At 38.2% G+C, this 20,580-nt stretch overlaps 1 protein-coding gene and 1 long non-coding RNA gene across 4 annotated transcripts; both read left to right on the top strand.

Annotated features, from left to right (window-relative positions):
• The first annotated feature begins 3,429 nt into the window (after positions 1-3,429).
• LOC120255413 (putative disease resistance protein RGA3) lies at positions 3,430-7,673 on the top strand. The gene is given in 2 exon segments (XM_039263241.1): positions 3,430-7,058; positions 7,462-7,673. Coding segments are annotated over 2 exon segments (3,579 nt in total). The 5' UTR covers positions 3,430-3,515; the 3' UTR covers positions 7,498-7,673.
• Positions 7,674-7,767: 94 nt separating this feature from the next.
• Positions 7,768-10,437, top strand: LOC120255414. 3 transcript variants are annotated; one of them, XR_005535006.1, is made up of 3 exons: positions 7,768-8,486; positions 9,967-10,132; positions 10,225-10,437. It is a non-coding gene; the product is annotated as an uncharacterized LOC120255414 (long non-coding RNA). The 3 variants fall into 3 exon arrangements; XR_005535005.1 differs by having other exon boundaries at positions 9,598-10,132; XR_005535004.1 differs by lacking the exon at positions 7,768-8,486 and adding an exon at positions 8,997-9,674.
• Positions 10,438-20,580: the final 10,143 nt, after the last annotated feature.

Genomic DNA, 20,580 nt, shown 5'->3' with positions numbered 1-20,580 from the left:
ATGAAATAACTTGTGTAATATAAATATATTCTTTTCCTTTCTTATCAGCCATCTGTAAATGATATCCATTGAGACGTATATTTTTAAAGCTTAAAAGGTTCCTCCTAGACTTAGGGGAATAGAGAGCATTTTTCATCTGCAAGGATGTCCCATTTGGCAACATCAATACGGCTTCTCCAGAACCTTCAACTAGGTCTGATGACCCTGCTATTGTGGCTATACATGTTTTTCTCATTGATAAGGATATAAAATATATTTTTCTTATCAAAATAGTATGCGTTGTCCCGCAATCAATAATGCATTCATCATCAGCTATATTGTAACAAAACAGAAGAAAAACATAATTTAATAAAACATAAAGACATATTACAAATAAGGAAATCTGATATATCTAAATATGTATTTTCAGTTACATTTAAATTATTTATAGAATTATCCTCATTTGGATCAACTATAGGGTTGTCAGCAAAATTTATCTCAATATATTTACCTTTCTTATTTTTTAAGTGATTCTTGGTAAAGATGGACAAAATGTTTTAGGGTCCTGCAAATTCTGGACCAATGACTAGCAGGTATCCTTCTTTGTCTCTAACCCCATCTTGTGGCTTTGTTGTTTTTGTTGATGTACATCAGTTTTGCTATCGCGTGGTCCGATATTATTTTGGCCCCCACCACGACCTCGTAGTCCTCGACCACCATAATATCCTCGTCTACCATGGTTTTTAAAACCAATACTGCAACCACGCCATCTTTTTTGCCCAAAATTAATTCTGGCAGTGGTGCTGATCCAGATGGTCGAGATTGATGATTCTGCATCAACAATTCATTGTTTTGCTCCGCCACAAGGAGACAAGAAATTAATTCAAAAAATTTTGTGAAATTCTTTTCTCTATATTGTTGTTGTAATATAACATTTCGTGCGTGAAATGTCGTAAATGTTTTCTCGAGCATCATACCTTCCATCACTGTTTCTCCACAGAGACGTAGCACTGAAACAATTTTAAATAGCTCGGAATTATATTCTTGCACACTTTTAAAGTCTTGAAACTTGAGGCTTAACCAATCATTACGTGCTTTAAGCAAGTAGACCATTCTGAGATGCTCAAATCTTTCTTTTAGGGATAACCACAATTCCTGTGGATCCTCAATGGTCAAATATTCATTCTTCATGCCATCATCAATATGATGCCTTATAAATATTAAGGCTTTCGCCTTATTATCATTAGGCTCATTGTTATTAGCCTCAATAGTTTTGCTCAGGTTTCTTGCTTTCAAATGGAGCTTGATATCTTAGCTCCAGGATATATAATTGCTCCCTGAGATTTGAAGGGCCTCGAATTCTCTTTTTGCGATATTTGCCATTCTCTTCAAAATAATATAGCAGGTAATTAGAATAGAGTGTACATAATAAAATATAAATCTCATATACGATACTGTATATACATATAGTACTGTTCATATACGGTACTGTTCATACACTGCAATTATTGCAGCATTGGGAATGAAAATTTGTTTGAAAGTGAGTATGAGTTAAGAGGGAAGAGGAAAGAAAGATAAGGGAAAGAAGGCCGATGGAGAAGAGAAGAGGACCGACGCTGAAGAGGAGATCGGAGGTTAGCCGGTGAGATTTTACCTGATTTTGTCAACTATTGCGGGGATCTGAGTTTCGCCATGGCAAACTTGGGGCAGATCATACCAGATGATTTGGATTTGATGGGAAAACTCATTGTAATATTAATATTATTGTTTTTCATGTTTATTTTAGATGTACTAGTATTGTTAGCCTCAGTAGCTTTTGTACTGTATGTTTTTTATGTATGCTTCTAAAAAAATATTATGTATGGTTGACTGGAATTATGTATTAAATAAAATGTATGGTTTGCTAGTAGAATTATGCTTACCTGCCGGACCTCCCTTCATTCAGTGTTAAAAATAGATGCCATATATATAACATATATATTAGATAAGCCAAAGAAGATTAAAGTCATATGAGCAAGTTCGTGCTGATAAGGTGTTAAGAATATATATTATAAATGTAAAGATAGTAATAAGAATAGAGAGCCAGAATATTTACCAAAAACCCTTCTAAATTCACCTCTTTTTTCTTTCTTCTTCTTTATTTCTCTTTTTCTTTTCCTTCTCTTCTTCTTATTGCAAATTATACAAATGAGGGGGTATTTATAGGGTTATAAGAGTTGAATGAACGGCCAGGATCGATTTGATCCGACGGTCCAAAATACCCTGGTTGGTGGAATAGTAACAATATTGTCGACTGCTACAGTACCACATGGCGTCTGCTGCAATGACATCTAGAAGTTGGTATAGTAATGCCGGCTGCTACAGTGATTTGTTGCAGTAGGCATCCATTGTAATATTTATTTATAACAGTTATTAAATTCTCTTCAATTATAAAGAATATATTTTATATTTTTGAATGTTATCTATTCCTTGGGTAGCCGAAAACAAGTTGTTTTTCGTAATGGAATTCTTAGTTGTTTGCGCACCTTTATCTTTAAGCCTTGTATCTTGCAAGCTATTTATGACAGTGTGACTACTCTATTTTGGTTAAACAAATAGGTGTATGGCTATATGCCAACTCCCATCTGGCCCAAACTCTTCAAGAACTCCAACCAACCTAGATAATATTAACGATTATGTGCAATCTATACAGTCCATGTTGATGACTGTTTATCCCTGTCACTTGTCACTGGCACCTTTGCGTGGACGGCCACACAACCTATTAATAGTAGCAATTTGAAGTAATGGAGCCTCATATCCAATGGCAGATTCTCTACTAAAACCTGTTATGGTTTCCTATACGATAGATGTTTATGTTGCCATGGCATTTGTAGGGGTGCTTGCTCATGGAAAGTTAACCTCTTCAACTGACTCTCATTGAACAACTTAATAATCTTATGAAGAGGAAATGTAGTGGATCAACAAACACTATGATAAGCGAATATCACTTTGATAAGCGAACATAGAGCTATTTTGTTAATTATTTAGTCTAGCCCTCCTCGTATGTTCTCTAGGAGAATTATAATCCGGTGGACTCAGTTCCGTAGTAACTACCACGAAACTAAGATGTGACTCATTTTAAACATGGGTTTATATATTTTATTACTTTTTTATTATATAATTTAGGAATAAGTTGATAATTTATTTAAAAGATCCATGTTTTTTATTCTAAGAGTTATCTTTAAAAAATTTGTGATCTGAATCAACAGAGGAAACTTATTTAAAAAGAAAAAAAAATTATCCTGACGCTGTTCTCGGGTATTGTATAGTGACAGGAATGGGTTGGATATGAATCATATGATTTGTCAGTGTAAGTTCACATCAACTGGGTTCACCATATTTGTTTTTATTGTCAACTTGATTTGTAACTTGACAGGGAAGACCATTTCCCTCAAACCAGTGCTCCCCAAGTCAACGGTCAATGCCTTCCAAGGAATATTACAAAGAGCAGAGGAAGTTAAGGAAGGAAACTAATCACCTCTCGTTCACCGGACACAATGGCCGGAGTTTTCTCGAACGCCTTGGAGATGATCAAGGAGTTATCCACGCCTCATGCCCTTCAATATCTGGAACCCATTTGGAGCAGAGTTGATGAGCAGCTTCAAAAGCTCCAGTACTCCTTACTGCTTATCCAACCGCTTATTGAAGATGCAGAGGCGAGGCAGTTGACGGACAAAGCTGCAAGGCGCTGGCTTGTGCGGCTCAAAGATGCCGTCTATGACGCGGAAGACATTCTTGACGAGGCCAAGACGCATGAACTACTCATCCAGCGCAAGGCACAGCTTTATAGTCACCCAAGAAGCAAGGTGCGCGAATTCTTTTCTCTTGATCATAACCCACTCTTGTTTAAACTTCAGCTGGTGAAGAAGCTCAGAAATGTCAATGAGAGAATAAATGAGCTCATTGAGGAGATGGACAAGTTCAAACTCAGGGTTGTTGAAAACAACAGCAAACCTTTGTGGAACAGGCCTCAAACCTACTCATATGTGCATGAATCACGAGTTTTTCTTGGTAGAGATGAAGATAAAGAGAAGTTAGTGCAGATGCTGATCTGTGATAGTTTTGATGAGAAAGTGGCTGTGGTTTCTATAGTCGGCATGGGTGGTCTGGGTAAGACGACACTTGCTCAGTTGATCTACAATGATGAAGAAGTCCAGAAGCATTTTGAACTGCATATATGGGTATGTGTTTCTGACGATTTTGATGTGCCAAAGCTTGCTGGAAAGATCATACATACAGCTTCTGGGGAAAAGTGTGATCATACAAACATGGAGGTGTTGCAACAGAGGCTGCGAAAAGAATTGGGGCAGAAGAGATTTTTGCTGGTATTAGATGATGTATGGAATGAAGATTTCCAAAAGTGGGATGCTCTTAGAAACTTGTTGCTCGATGGAGAAAAAGGAAGCAGAATTCTTATGACCACACGCAATGGAAAATGCTCTTGAGTGATGGGTGCACAAAATCCTTATATTCTGAGCGGATTATCAGAAGAAAGCTCTTGGGATTTATTTGAACGGAAAGCATTTGCTAGAGGTGCACAGAGGCCACCAAAATTGGTGCAGATTGGTCAAGAGATTGTCAAGAAATGTCAGGGATTACCACTCGCTATAGAAGTATTGGGGTGTATTATGCATTACAAGAGCGAAGAAGGTGAATGGCAGGCCGTGTTGCAAAATATTGAAACATGGAAGTTACAACATACGAAAAATGAAATCATGCCAGAGCTGTGGCTAAGCTATGTTGATTTGCCTACTCATTTAAAAAAATGTTTTGCCTTTTGTGCCATATACCCAAAGGATCATGTTATTGAGGAAGTGGAGCTGATTCAGTTATGGATGGCTTATGGGTTTCTTGCATCTCAAAAAGGAAACGATATGGAAGTTGAAGGGCTAGAGATTTTCACAGAGTTGATAAGACGATCTCTTTTACAAAAAAAGGTTTTCACGAAGTTTAGAAGGCGATCGCATTTACGAAACAAGGTGTATTATCATTCAAGTGAAACGGTCTGTACGATGCATGATCTCATTCATGATCTAGCGCACTTTGTTTTGGAGAATGAATGCTTCACATCGTTGAACAGCAGTGCAGCCCCTGAAATCCCAATACGGCCACATCATTTGAATTTATATTCTGATAAAAATTATAATCAGGCTGATTGCTCCATCATCCGTACTGTGCTAAAGTTTAAAACAGACTTAAGTGTGTTGTCAAGGCTGAAGTATGTCAGAGTGCTCGACTTGAGTGATACACACATTAATGAGTTGCCTGCATCAATAGAGCATTTGCACCATCTAAGATTCCTCGATCTTTCTTATACTAAAATAAGGAAACTACCGGAATCCATTTGTATGTTGGTTAATCTACAGACATTGAAACTCTATGGTTGTTATAAACTTTCAGAGCTTCCCAAGAGCATAACATACATGAACAGTCTTAGACACCTTATTTTTAATCATCTAGATTTCAAGGCATTATCTGCTGGTTTGAGTCAATTACAGAACTTGAACACATTAACACGATATACTGTGGGAGATGAAGCAGAGAACAACATAGGGCAATTAAGGTCATTGAATCCCTTTGGTGAACTTGCTTTGTATAACCTCCAGAAGGTGAAGAATGCTGAGGATGCTAGAAAAGCTGATATGGGTAACAAACAACTTATTCAGATATTAACATTAAATTGGATAAATTCTTATTGGGATCATCATGGCGAATATTGTTTAATGGAAAATGCGGAGGACGTGTTGGAAGCGTTGAAACCTCCCAGTGGAGTAAAACAACTTACAATTAGTTATTATCCAGGCAAACAATTTCCAATGTGGACGGGAGAAATGCAACAATTCCAATATCTACATAGCATCGAACTATCTGAATGTAGAGAATGTGAACAACTCCCTCCACTTGAGACATTACCCAATCTTGCGGATCTGAGTATCAGTGACATGGATGGCATCAGACACATTGTTAACAACAGCAGAGGCAATGCGCTGCAATCATTCCCTGCATTAAAGGGGTTGATTTTATATAGAATGAAGAACTTAGAGGGGTGGTGTGTGGAGGAGGGTAGAGAAGCAAATCAGTCCTTGTTTCCATGCCTCATTCGGATGGATATTGGAAGATGTCCCAAGTTGACAACCATGCCACCCATTCCAACTCTCCAGGAATTATATATGGTGCGATCATTCCGTAAGACACAAATCTCTCTCGTGTCCAAGGAAAGAAGGTTCTTCAAGCATTTGAAATCTCTTCGGAGATTAGGGATAAATTCTTGCACTGAGGAGTTGGTTTTGTTGCTAGCAGATGAAGAGGAGACAAGAGCCATGAAGTCAACACTTGAGAGTTTAGATATTGGCAATTGCAATCAGCTATCATTGACATTAGTTTTGCAGAACCTTCCATCTCTAAGACAACTAAAGGTGGAGTCGCTTGAAAAGCTGGTGTCCTGGCCTGACAAGATACAAAGTTTGAAGTTCCTCAATGATCTGACAATTAGTTCTTGTAGGTATTTTACTGGTGTATCATCACAGGGTGACTCTGGTCCACCGTTTCTGAAGAGCCTTCGTGTTTCTGGCAGTGATGCCCTGAGAGAATTACCCACTTGCCCCACATCACTCCAGTACTTGAAAATTGACAATTGTCGAGGCATGGAGTCTTTGGGCCCAGAAATGGGACACCTTACTTCACTATCCAGATTAGAATTATCTAGATGTCCAAAGCTGAAGTCATTCCCAGAAGGCCTGCAACAACTTCTTCCTACTCTAAAATCACTAGAAATCAAAGGATGCCCAGACCTAGAGAGGTTGTGCAAGCCTGGAGGAGACTATTACAACATTCTCTCTACCATCTCATATAAACAAATAGGAAAAGAATCAGAGTCAGAATCTGAGCCAGAAGAGATAATTCAAGTTCCTAATGAGATTAGTACTGGTGCCAAACAAGCTTTCAAGTGCATCACCACAAATCGGTTCCTTGTATCAGCGATTTTGATTTGTGCTATTGCTTATTTCATAAATTTTCTTTTCAACCAACTTGATAGCCAGGTGCCACTTTCTCCTTTTTTAATTTTTATTTATTTTTTATACTCTCTTTGTTTGGGTTTGTTGAAAATATATTCAATCCTATATCTCTTGAGATACAGAAAGAGAACAAATATTATTTACTTTGTTAACTCATTTCAAACCTAAAATATGAAGATTAATTATGTTCGGCATTTCTTGTCAATAGAATCATCTTTTTAATTGGGATATGAATTTGTAAGCCTCCTTCCTAATTTTTTTTTTTGAAAAATAGCGAAAAGTATTTTCCTATACTATGCTGAGTTAGTGTTTTTTCTTATCATAATCTTAAATGTATATATTTTGTTATTGGCGGATCACTAGTTTTATTATTTCCTTTTCCATGTCTTGTTTTCTTAATGGTTTGTTTCTTTTTTTCTATTTCAAGAATGAGGAAGGGCTTTGGTATATCCCGCCAACATGAGGACAAAAAGCACAAGGAGTCTGAAATCAGAATGAAAAGGAAGCATATCATTTCCAAATACCAATTCAATTAGCAAGTTTAATTCTTGGTGTCCTATTTGTGAATATTTATGTTCTTTATATTATTTCCTGGAAATGAACCAATAGTCCAATGAAAGCACCCAAAATCTCAATGGGAACAGGCAAGTTGTTTCTTAACTAGTAGCTCATAAAAATCTAATTTTGTTAAATATATTTTTTAATTATTTATAACTATTTGACGCAGGATAGATTCATCTCTGCCATAAATGTACATAAATTATTGTGGTGCCTACGCCTGACGTGGTTCCCATTCATAGAACTTCTCTTAATCAATCTGATTGTTCAAGCACTCTGATCAGTATACTTCTGTTGATGGAAATAGTGTTTGTATTTATAAATCATGGGACTGAGGCAAGTGTTCAAATCCTTTGCTCTCAATCCACGTAAGTGATGCACAAGATTTGTAAGAGCAAACTCAATTGTGGCAACTACAAACTGCATTTCTCTACAAATCTTTCAGCAAACTTGAAATCATCTCATTGGAAATCTAAACAACTAGTCTTAAATCTCTTGGGTATGATTTCTTTGTGCAAGCCCAAGATTTCGAGTCCCTCATTATGATCACTCTTGCTTTGATGATTACTATTGTCTTTGATGGTTTTTCTTGAGGAAGTAGTAATGAAGTTGGAGGATGTTGTCTTATCACTTCTTTCATTATTGACGCAAGGCCTCACTTCCCTTCAAACTCTGTTAATTGAAGATTGTCCAGGACTGAAATCTTTCTCAGAAGGCCACCAACTGCTTCTTCCTACTCTCAAGGAAATGACAATCTTTGAATGCTATCTCATGTTCAGTAATGGGAGAACAAGTTTTGAAAAGCATGGTCACAATTTCTTTCCTTTGTCAGCAATTTTCATTTGTTCTATTGCATGTTTCGTATATTTCTACTTCAACAAGCCTAATACCTAGGTACAACTTTTTACCCATATTCTTTTCTGTTGGTTGAAAATGTATTTTATCATATATAATTTGATAAATAAACAATTAAACAAAGATCTAATCTATTTTCTCACTTCATTTCAAACATGAAATATAAGCCTTATGTTAGCATTTTTTTCCAATAGAATTAACATGTTTATAATTAGAATTAATGAGTTAGTATTCTTATCATTGTGCTGACTAATTGCCTCTCTAGAACATTTGAATTTAGAGAATGGAGGAAAAAATGGCAGAGATATTTTTATTTATTCAATGTGGTTTATCCATCTTTTCAAAAAAAGAATTGCGTTTTTTTATCATTGTCACATACGATTTTCTTTTGAATATAAACGAAATTAGAAACTTGAATAGAATGCATTAGGAGTATATATGCTGACATTAGTGTTGGTAGACCATACTAGCTTTATTGTTCTCTTTCCCATGTCTTGCTTTCTTATTGATTTTATTTTATTTTATTTTCTTATTTTTTGGGCTCAAGAATGAGCCCCCAACATGAAGGCAGAATCAGAATGAATTGAAAAGTATCCTTTCCAAGTAATGGTTCAATTGCCAAATTTGGTGCATGGAGTCTTCAATCTGTGAATATGTGCTTTTTTTTACTTCCTCAAGATGAATCAATAGTTTAATGAAACCTTGTGAAATCACAATCGGAAAAGGCAAGGTGTTCTTAATCAAAAACTCATAAAAATCTTATATTGTCTGCTTTTCTTCTAATATTAATATGTGAGTTTAATCCATGGGATTTACTGTAAATTGACCTTTGTTTTGAATTTTTTATAACCACTTGATGCACGAAAGATGCATCTTTGCAATCAATGTATAGAAACTCTAGTGTTCTGTGCACATGATGGTTTTCAATGATAGAACTTCCTTGAAGCATTCCAATCCTTTTATCACTGAGTATTTTAACAGCACTTGGCCGTTTTCTTGCAAATACAATTATCTCTTCCACTACATTTGAAGTTAAGTAGCCATTTGCATTCGTGGCTTTGCTTAGGTTTCCCCACAGAAAGATGCTTTTTGCACCCTTAGCACTTTTTTCTCATTGAATTGGAGGCCATCCTCTGACACTTTTTGATAGGTGAAGAAGTGCGGAGGGTAGGGAAGAGAATCTTGTGGGTGGAATTGTTTTAGTACTTACAAGTCATGGGAACTGAGGTTAGTGTTTCAATTTATTCAAAACCTCTGCACTCAATCCATCTGGCATTTCCTAACCAAAGTGATGATGCACAACATTTGCAAGAGTAAATTCAACTGTGGCAACTGGCTACTGCATTCCGCATTTGGCCCAGCACTAAATGAAATAGACTCGAAATCATGTCATCTGAAGTCTAAATCTCTGTTCATAAATTTATTTAATATGAACTCTTTGAGCAAGTCTTAAGATTTTAGACACCTCAATATTGCTGTCACATTAACGATCACCTTTGTTTTTGTGGTAATCCTATAGCCCTCCAACTCAGTGTCCTTGATGCTGTAAAGCACATCTTATTGGGATCCTCCTTGGTCAACATTGAACTTTTTCCATCCGCCGTCTTCGCCTTGTCTTGCAACTTCTTCATTACTTTTGGATTCGAAACGAGCACTGTCACAGCCCACTCCAAGATATTCATGAGGTAGTTGTTCTAGCAGCGAACATATTCTGTAAAATGTTGGAGAATTACAACATTGAGATCAACAAATTATAGAAGTGCATTGTTTTGTGCAGGGCCCGACCAAAGTTCATATTTAGAGAAGATGATGCACACCTGATTCTCGTATCTCTTTGTGCAAAAAATTTAGAGTTTTCTTACTCAAAGATTGTTTGAATGTACAGTCAGTTCTCAACCGCAAGTTTGTGTCTGATTATGGCCATGACTGAGCAAATGCCTCAGGAATTATCAGAACTTGACATGTTGAAGAACTAAAGGATTCATGAAATAATTTTTAGCACTTTGTTGTTTTCAGAGATATCAATCAGTCGCCACTTGTTTTTCCTGCTGCCGTTCATATATATACATACATACATATCTATATACATATATATCAAGGATCCAGAATTGCTGGCAACTATGTGTTATCAGAATCAAGCAGAGGCTCATTCCTTGCAGACAAAAAGACAATGTCACATGGTATGTGCTGTATCATCTTTTACACTAGTTTAGAATTTTTATTTATTTATTTTATTATTTTATTTTTGGGAAAAAGCTACCAGAGTAGCTGATTATTATTAAACATAAATAAGATGTCTACAAATAAGATAACGAGTACAACAAGCAACAAAGAAAGACCAACAAACACAAAACAAGACTCAGGACCAAACCAAAAACAAAAAAACTATAAGAGGGAGATGGCAAGATTAGTGGTTGAACCCCGCCTGATTAATCATCTTCATAAGCCATTTCGGTTTCTCCATGCCCATGTGAAATAAGGATAGTTGCGTCGACTGAATACAATGGCCAGCAAGCACCCCGGTAATTCGCTTCCAATGAGACGGAATGAGCTCAATTTTAGGATGGTTCATCAAACTCAAAAGCTTCCTCAAGGTCTCCAGGTACTCCTTATTGCACCAGTAGATTGAGTCCTCAAATTGAGTGATCATCTTCCAAAGGTCCTCCGAGCTGATATATACGTTGGAACATTTCTCTCTAGCGTCAAAGCAATATCGAAGAGCCAGACATAACGCATTTAAACCGTTTTCCACCTTGCCGATGTATGAACTTGGCCCCAGTCCTGCACAACACAAATTTCCATTAGCATTAATCATCATAAAATCGAGGCCATCCTTACCAGCAGCTTCATTCCATGCCACAGCACTGAAGATGCCCATGTATCCTAGTTTTGGTCTATTTTGCATAAAATATCTTTGCATTTTGAAATTATTGGCACCAATGGAGAATTCTTCCACATGAGTCACCGCCAAATTTGCACATTTAACAATGTCAATGTTAGCCTGTCTAAACACACAATTGCATCTTCATTTCCAAATCTGTCATAATGTTGTAGCAATAAAAGAGGCGACATGATTTGAGTTACCATCAATATAGAAATCCAGCCATTGACCTCCAGAAAGAAGGTCTAGTAGATTTATCTTAATACTGGCAATACCTTCTACCAACCTCTAGATTCTAGCACTTATATGACATTGATAGAAGAGGTGATAAGAAGTTTCCAAGGTTAAGCCACAGAACACACAAGGATCAAGGACACCAAGATTCATACTGTTAATACAGAGACCCACCACTCTAACTTCTCCATAACTGCAATTAGAGGGAAGGATTGGCTTAGGATATATAAGGCTAGGGAGATTGGCTCTCACAGGCTATGTGGGACTATGGACCCGAAAGTTAACCAGCAGGTCCCCAACACCCCCCTGGGCCCACAGCGGATGTGGGATTCAAGATCCTAGTCACGGCCGATCGGAACAGTAGCTCTGATACCATGTTATCATGAGACCCACTCACATCCCTAACTTCCATAACTGCAGGTTAGAGAAGGATTGGCTTAGGATATATAAGGTTAGGGAGATTGGCTCTCACAGGCGATGTGGGACTATGGACCAGGTTAACCACTGCGTCTCAACACATACGATATAAAAACTCATAAGTTTCGATCTTACCATGGTTCAGCATCCATATGAAAGTCTTGGCTTTAGGAGCAATATGGAGCTTCCAGATATTAGCCCAGCCTTTCCAATCAACATCCACAGAATGGTTACTATTCAGGAATTTGTAAATAATTGGAGAGATTTTGTTACCTTTCATAGCTGGTAACCAACTCCAGTTGTTATCTCCGTCAATAGTAATTTTCCCATGAGAAGTGATAGGAGAAACCCAATTGTTGTCAAAAAGTAGATTGGAAACATTCAAATTCCAAGAGACATTATCTAACAAAACAGAAACTTTGAGATCATCCAACATAAGATCCATATTAAGAAACACTGGTTTAAAAGCAATGGGAGTATCAAACACCCAAGGGTGATGAAGTAAAGAGGTGGTTGTTGGGTTGAGACTGTTAATCCATAAAAAAGGCTTTAAGATATTAGCATTGATGCACAAACCTTTGAAAAAAACTGAACAGTTTAACGGGGGCTTCATAGTTCAGAAATTATGGTCTCCATATTTCAAATAAATGATGTCCACCCAAAGGGAGTCGTGTTTATTCAGAAAATTCAAAGGATTCTTAGCCATAAGAGAATGTTTAATTTTGAGCAGGTTTCTTATGCCTAATCCCCCCTCAGTCTTACAAGAAGTAACAATATCCCAGTTAATTAACGGCATGCCAGAATCATGGTCATGATTAACCCAAAGGAACTTCCTAGCAATTTTGGAGAGCTTAGAGAGCACCATGTCAGGAATGGGGTAAACTGATAGATAATAAGTGGGAGTGGCCATCAAAATGCTATTGATGATGACAGATTTGCCAGCTTTTGATAATTTAGCCTTACCCTAATCTATAACTGCAGTATTCATTCGATTGATCATGGAATAAAAATGGGAAATGGCTAAGCCCTTGGGAGATATGAGAACACCCAAATAGTTGAAAGGAATTTTACTAGGCATGATATTTAAAATACTACAAATTCTAGCAGAAACTCTGTTATTAAACCAATTCGGGAAATAAATCTCGGACTTGTTTTGATTAGGATATTTACCAGAAAGGTGAGCATACAACTTCAAGCAAAAGCAAATATTCCTAGCAGATTTTCTAGAAGCAGCTGTAACAAGAATAAGGTCATCTACATACATAAAATGATTAAAATTATGCTTCAAGTTATTAGAAAAAACAGGGATAAGCCCAAGAAGTCTGGCTTTATTTAAAATAGCAGTAAGATTTTGGGCCACCAAAATAAAGATATAAGGAGACAAAGGATCCCCTTGTCTAACACCCCGAGAAGGCTAAAACCAAGAAGAGGGTTTCCCATTGATAATAATTGAGAAGGAAGTTGCTTCAAGACAGGCTCTCACATAAGCAACCCAAATGTCAGGAAATTTCATATTGGTAAGAGTAGCAAGAATAGTATTCCAATCAAGGGTATCATAAGCCTTTTCAATGTCCACTTTGATTAACATCCTAGGGGGGTGGATTTCTCTTGATTAATAGAATGAATCATTTATTGGACCGCAATAATATTGTCAACAGGAGAGCGACTAGGCACAAAGCCACACTGCTCTTTACCAACCAAACAAACAATCACATCTTTAATACGATTAGCAAGAATCTTAGTGATAATCTTATAGGCCACATTACACAAAGAAATAGGCCGGAAATCAGACGCATATTTGGGGTGATCTTTTTTGGGAATTAAAGTGATATAAGTTCTGCACTAAGCTCTAGGCATCACAACATTTTTAAAAAAATAGATAATGGCAGGAACTAAATACTTCTCAATATCAGTCCAGAAAAATTTTAAAAATTCAACATTAATGCCATCAGGACCTGGAGACTTCCCCTCCGACAGAGAAAGAAGAGTAAGATAAATCTCGTCTTTATAAACTGGTTTGGTCAAAGAAATTTGTTGGTCAATAGAAAAAGTAGTTAAATCAGGAGGAAGGGCATTCACTCAAAAGGCTTGGAATTAGGATTTTTCCACAAATTAGAGAAGTGATCCACAAGAACCTGATCAATATGATAATAATCATTAAAGCACCTACCATTATTATCATAAAGAAAGAAAATGGAGTTATGGTGTCTACGAATTCTAACACTTCTGTGAAAGAAGGTAGAATTCATATCCCCACCCATAATCCAACTCAATCTAGATTTCTGAGCCCACCTACTGTGATGTTGTCTCAACAAAGCTCTGTATCTGTTCTGAAGACTCCTGATATAATCCAGGTTAATATTAGAGCTTAATCTATCAACAACCTCTAGAGCTTGGAGCTGAACTTCCAAATTTTTAATTTCTTTATCTAGATTACTCAAACCAAATTGTCTAATAGAACAGACCCCTATTCTTGGAGCTGAACTTCCAAATTTTTAATTTCTTTATCTAGATTACCCAAACCAAATTGTCTAATAGAACAGACCCCTATTCTAATACAATTAGCATGCTCCAACCAATAATTTTTTTAAATGAAATATGCCATGGGAAATGTGACTAAATTTAGCAGTGTTGATGGGCACTGGCGAATGATCAGAAAAAATATTAGGGAGGTATTTAGTATGAATAGTATTAGAGGTAGCTAACCACATGTCATTCACCAGGCATCTATCGAGATGGGCCCAACGCCGAGCTAGTCCACATTGACCGTTGCACCAAAAAAAAAAAGCTCCCGAATAACTAGCATCCACAAGAGCATTATTAGAAATAAATTTAGAGAAAAAGAATGCTTTCCTAGCATAGTAATAAAAGTTATTGCCCTTATGTTCCGAAGAAGTAGTTATCGCATTGAAAACGCCTAAGACTATCCATGGCAGTCTCAACTTTGTGATCAACGTTAACTCCTTCCAGAGTTTCTTTTGTAGTTTTATGTGTTGAGCATTGTACACCACCGAGATAATCCAGGGGTGATCTGTAGAAGAAGAAAAAATAAGGTGAGGAGCTCTGCTAGAATGGGCCACAGGAGAAATTTTCCCAATTTGTTTACGCCATAAAATTATGATCCCACCAGAGTAGCCATCCACAGGGATGGCTACCCAATTCCAGTTACTGGCAAAATGATTGCAGAAGCGAATAACTCGATCACCATTAGCCCTAGTCTCAACCAAAGCCAAGATGTCAATATGATTTTCCATGATAATCCTACGAATACGGTTAATCTTGTCTTTGCCTGTGGTTCCCCTACAATTTCATCCAAGAATGTTAAATTTCCCTGTCATTAGAAACCAAAAAGAATTAAAAAACCAAAACCTCAACAAAAAGGTTTAACAATCTAGAGAAGACGAGAAGCAAAGATAACAGTTAAGCAATGGGTGACTATGGTCGAGAGATCCGGATGGGATCCCTGTCGTCACTGTCCCCTAACCTCCCTTTCTTTTGGGAAAACCTCTGTAATGAACTTCCTTTCTGAGCCAGAATCTCCTTCCTAATTCCCTCTTGGAAACTGCTCAGAGTGGTTGATCCTCAATTTCATCGGTTAGATCCATGCCTTGATTTGATTCATCAACATATTCTGAATCTTCCTCCCCGTCAGAGAGAATGGTTTCTAGGTTTTCCACCGTATTTTGATGAACATCGAGAGCCATATCGGAATTAGTCTGTGGTTCATCAATACCCAAAGGAAGAGTGGGTGAAGACTCAGGCACAACAAGAAGAGTTGTTGAACCCGTTGCTCTCTCCTTTTTCTTCTGTGAGTCAGTCAGGAAAAGTTGACTAGATACAGATCTTAAGGATTCAATTAAGACCTTTTTCCCTTTTTTTTATCATGCTGTGGAGGGCCAGGGATCTCACGGATCTCCATCTGTGGTGTTTCCTTGGGACCTTACACAACAGAAACCGCATTATTCTCAAAAGTAGATATTTCACTATTGGAAAGAGGAAGGTCATTCGAACAGTCAGAGATTTGAAAGGCGGGAGGCTCGAGGACTACCATGTTCTCATTAGAAAGAGAAGACGGATTCGAAAGGTCGGCAACATGATGTGAGAGGCCATCACGCCTTTCACCACGGACACTATGCCCGCCACGTGCCACACCCCCAAGACCTGGTCTTCCACCTGTCGCCCATCAGATGAATCTAGGCCATTGGGTTCATTTCGAGATTCAAGACCAGCTGTAACCCCATCATCCCTACCCTTTTATCGCACGTGAGACCCACGTGAGGAGGAGAAACCAGCACCACCGCGGCTCCTCCCCCTGTTTCTCCGACGAGTGGCCAACATCTAAGAGCCAAACTCCGTCTCTCCATCACACCAAGTATGGTCTGAATCATTAAGAGGCCTATCTGCTACCAGCCTGACCTATGATTTCTCTGGCTCTGACTTAGGAATGATAGGATGGTTGCCGCCATCTGTGGCATCCTCCATCACCTGGTCCTCTAGTGAGCTTCCAGGTCAGCGGCTGCAGCCGGTAGATCCGTGGCTAACCATACCACATAAATAGCAGAATATGGGCAAATGCTCATACAGAATCACTACAAATACTTTAAACTCCCCATCTTCTAACCGGAATCCCATTATCAAAGGACGAGAAAGATCCAATTCTAGACATACTCTAGCACAGTGGGCTCTTGACAAAGATAATGTAAACTCATCAACCTTTAATAATTTACTAATAGGATCAGTAATAGTTTCAAGAGATTCACCGTCCCACAGTTCAACCTGCAAGTTGTGGAGTTGAAGCCACACCATTGCCTTAGTAAGCTTTATATGAGCTGGTTCGACGTACAACAGCCAGGGCACCAATTGCAAAGTAAGACCATTCACCGTCCAAGGACCACCAAAGACCAACTGCTGTCTGGTAGCCTCAGTTTTACAACGAATTAGCAAATATCCATTCAGCATATCCGATAAGTGAAAGACCCCATAAGGTTTCCACAACCCCATAAGGATAGATTTTACCGTTTCAAAGGGAGGACATTTACTGAACAACTTGCCATATAATGCCAGTTGGAATCTCCGGTGAGCACGCTGTTTCGTCTCACCATCCACCCGCACCGTATCAGAAATTGAAGCTTTGTGTCTGGGTAGTGTTGCATCATCCAGAGGAGCCGACGACGCCAGACACTTGTGAACTACACTTGCAATATCAGCCCAGAAGGAGAGGAGGAGGTTCGCTAGAGGACGTCATGTCTTGCTCCTAATGTTTACACTAGTTTAGAATGTTGACATTAAACATGTTTTGATTTCTCTCTTATTTACTACCTTTTGCACTAGTCTGTCAATATTAAATTGGAACATGATTTTTTATTGTTCCAGTTCGAAGCAGAGGTTCATTCTTGATTTTTGAATGTGTATTGTTGATTGTGCTAGGCTTGTGTCCATGCATTTGATAGATGTTATCTCAGCTCCATTATCCTCAATACATAGAATAACACTCAGACAAACAATGTTGAAAATACTTCTTATACCGATCTTCACTTCTAATGAGTCTTGTCTTTTTTTGCTTTTGTTGTTCCTCTACTTCATGTTTTGTAGTCTTTGGATTAATTTACCTTTTATTTCAATAAATTATGTAGTTTATCTATTTTAAAAATTCAAAGCTCTTCTAATAGTTGACAAACAATCCTCTCAAATCGAAAAACATTGGAGTGAGATAAAACATTACTAGAAGCACTCAAAAGAAGGGGAGAGTAATCCAAAGAAATTCTCAGAAGATGAGAGAGAACATAAGAGTTATAATTAAAAAACCAATTGGGATTAACTAAACAATGATCAAGACAAGCCCACCATCAAGCAAGACCCAATTGGCCATTACAACAAGAAAAAAAGGAACTCGAATACACAACATCCAACAAAAAAAATATTATGGATGAAACTGGAAAATAAATAAGCTTTGCGAGAGTAATAGTAAAAAGAACCCTTGTGTTCAGAAGGATTAGTAATAGAATTAAGATCCTCCAAAAGAACCTAACGAAAGTTGAGATAAGGCATACTGGAAAGCTCGTGTTAGAGCTAACACTAATGCACTGCCCATTGTAAACCCCAGTAAGGAGCCAAGAGATGTTATCGTTAGTAGAAGGCTAATCTTAAGTAAGTGAGCAGAGTGATGGTTCCAAGATGTCTAGCCACAACACTATAATACTCCTTGAATATCCTCCGCAGCCACAGCTGCCCAGTGCCAGGTTCTGAAAAACATAGACACAAAGTGGTCATTTTACTTTGAATTTGCATGAGATCCAACTGCAACTGTTTCTTTCTAGGGTTATGGGCATTGGACCTAAATTGAGCCCCCATTAGATTAGGCTCAATAGGTAAAACTATGTTCCTAGTCATATCTGTAGGAACGGTAGTGGCCCTATCCTACAAAACCTACCACCACCACGTGTCGATTGGGAATGATGAGCCTCTTCGACTAGTGAGGATCCGAAGCGGTTGTTGTGTCTTAACCTTTTGTCGCTCTCTGATGACACTTGGATAGTAAGGAGGAACAATCGGAGCCCTCTTCACCATAGTCCCCAACGACGGCCATACCATCGAGATGCCAACATCCAAGGGCAAAAATTTGATTCGTCAATGAGTTTCGGTGCCATTTGAGGGGCCGAACAACTGTGGTCCCACTTCATATCTTGCCTCAGCTCAGACATCTCCAGCATAGGATCTTCTGGAAGTTGTTCATCACCATAACCAGGGCAAATGCCAGATAAAACACTACCACAAGAATATCCTTACCGGTGATTATAGGAGTTGGTTTTGTATCAAACTGAGCTACAGGGCTACAATGATAGCAAAATGTCAGAAATGTTTTGTAAAGAACCACAGCAAACACCATAGTATCATTATATTCCAACCAATATTTTCATATCGGACTGGGGAGTGAACTGACAGAACAACTAGCTCATGGGTCAATTGGTTGGACCAGATGACCCGGTTTAGTCGAACCAGATGATGTAATAATTATATTAATATATATATATATTCTTCAAAATTCTAAACTCACAATTTTAATTCCAATAGGTATAAAGTAATCTACACAATACACACTAGAGATGAAAATATAATAAATAGATCAAAATGTAAAAGCATATATTCTTTTTTTTTTAAAAAAAGGTGGACAAACCACTTCTATTGCAAAAGAAAACGAAGTACAGACCTCTACCAAAGGTAGAGCAAGAGAAAGCACATCACAAACAAACACAACCACTAGAAGTGGTTACAAAAACCCCACCAACACCACAAAACACAACAAATGTGAGGACGAACCCTCCTCCCAAGCTCTACCCCGGTCACTACCCCTCTGAAGGATCTTGTGTCTCTCCAAAAGCTTAGCTCATGATGAGCTCCTCAACTCTCAGTCCCAGGAACTTTAAGCTGTGACGGATGCACCTCAAGGAGTCTTCCAGTCTTCCTTATGATCTATCCGTACCTGAAGAGCACCAGAATAAAATCATGCGATCAATTATCAAGATAACAACATGAATAGGTAAGACATCGGCATTAAAAATACAGTTATTCCTAGCAAGTTAGACATTCCACACTAGTGCTTTCACCACCAGATCACCTATGTCCCTCTAAGAATGTCATAACAACATCCTCCAAGAGTCCCAAAGGATAGACACAGAGGCAGGTGGTTCAGTAAAATGCAACAACTAACAAAAATAATCCCAGATTGGGCATACGAAGAAGCAGTGGATGAAAAGATGATGCACTGATTCCACGCCCTCATGACAAAGCACACAGGTTGCCGTAGGCAGCCTATTCCACCTTCATTTCTCTAGATTTTCTAAAGAAAGAATTTTATTTTTCCATGCCAACCAATTAAATAGGTTTATCTTTTTCGGACATCTAGTTCTCCAGAAAAACCTAGCCACAGGGCGGCACAGTCCCCCATCAATCAAAAAGTTGTACCATGACTTCACTGTGAACGTGTCATTTCTAGCGAGCTTCCAGGATTTAATATCCCTAGGCACACCATCGTTATTCCTAATCTGCTCCTGAAATGATAGAACACCCGGATACATGGAGAAAGGCCTCACCATCAGCAAATGGGTGAGGTCCTGCACATAACCATTTGTTGTTGAACATTACAGTAAATCTCCGGCCATATATGCATGGGCACAACTCCATTTATCCATGGATCTTTCCAAAAGAGCGTATTGTTCCCTGATCAAATCTCATGCGAGATACAGGCCTGCAAAGCTGGGATACAACTGATAACCCCTCTCCAAAAGCATGACATGCAACCCCTCTGCTTGGGAAGCAAATCCCAGCTCACCATAGAGTAATTAAAGAGTATCACCTCCGATGGACACCAATTATTATCTGTCAGAAACTTCCACCACCACTTGCCTGAAAGCACTTGATTGAAAGTGTGCAGGTCCAAATCCCCCACCCACCCTAATCACGTGGCCAACAAAGGGTCTTCTACTAATTAATCTACATGCCGGGTTATCAATATCCGGGCCTGACCATAGAAAATCTCTTCTGATCATGTCAATTTTTTTATCACCCAAGCCGGGAGATGGAACATAGAATCCAATAAGTCGG

Source organism: Dioscorea cayenensis, unplaced genomic scaffold (assembly GCF_009730915.1).
Source record: "Dioscorea cayenensis subsp. rotundata cultivar TDr96_F1 unplaced genomic scaffold, TDr96_F1_v2_PseudoChromosome.rev07_lg8_w22 25.fasta BLBR01000990.1, whole genome shotgun sequence".
Classification (NCBI taxonomy): Eukaryota; Viridiplantae; Streptophyta; class Magnoliopsida; order Dioscoreales; family Dioscoreaceae; genus Dioscorea; species Dioscorea cayenensis.
The sequence above is the reverse complement of the archived record's forward strand: the minus strand, read 5'-3'. Positions and strand labels throughout refer to the sequence as shown.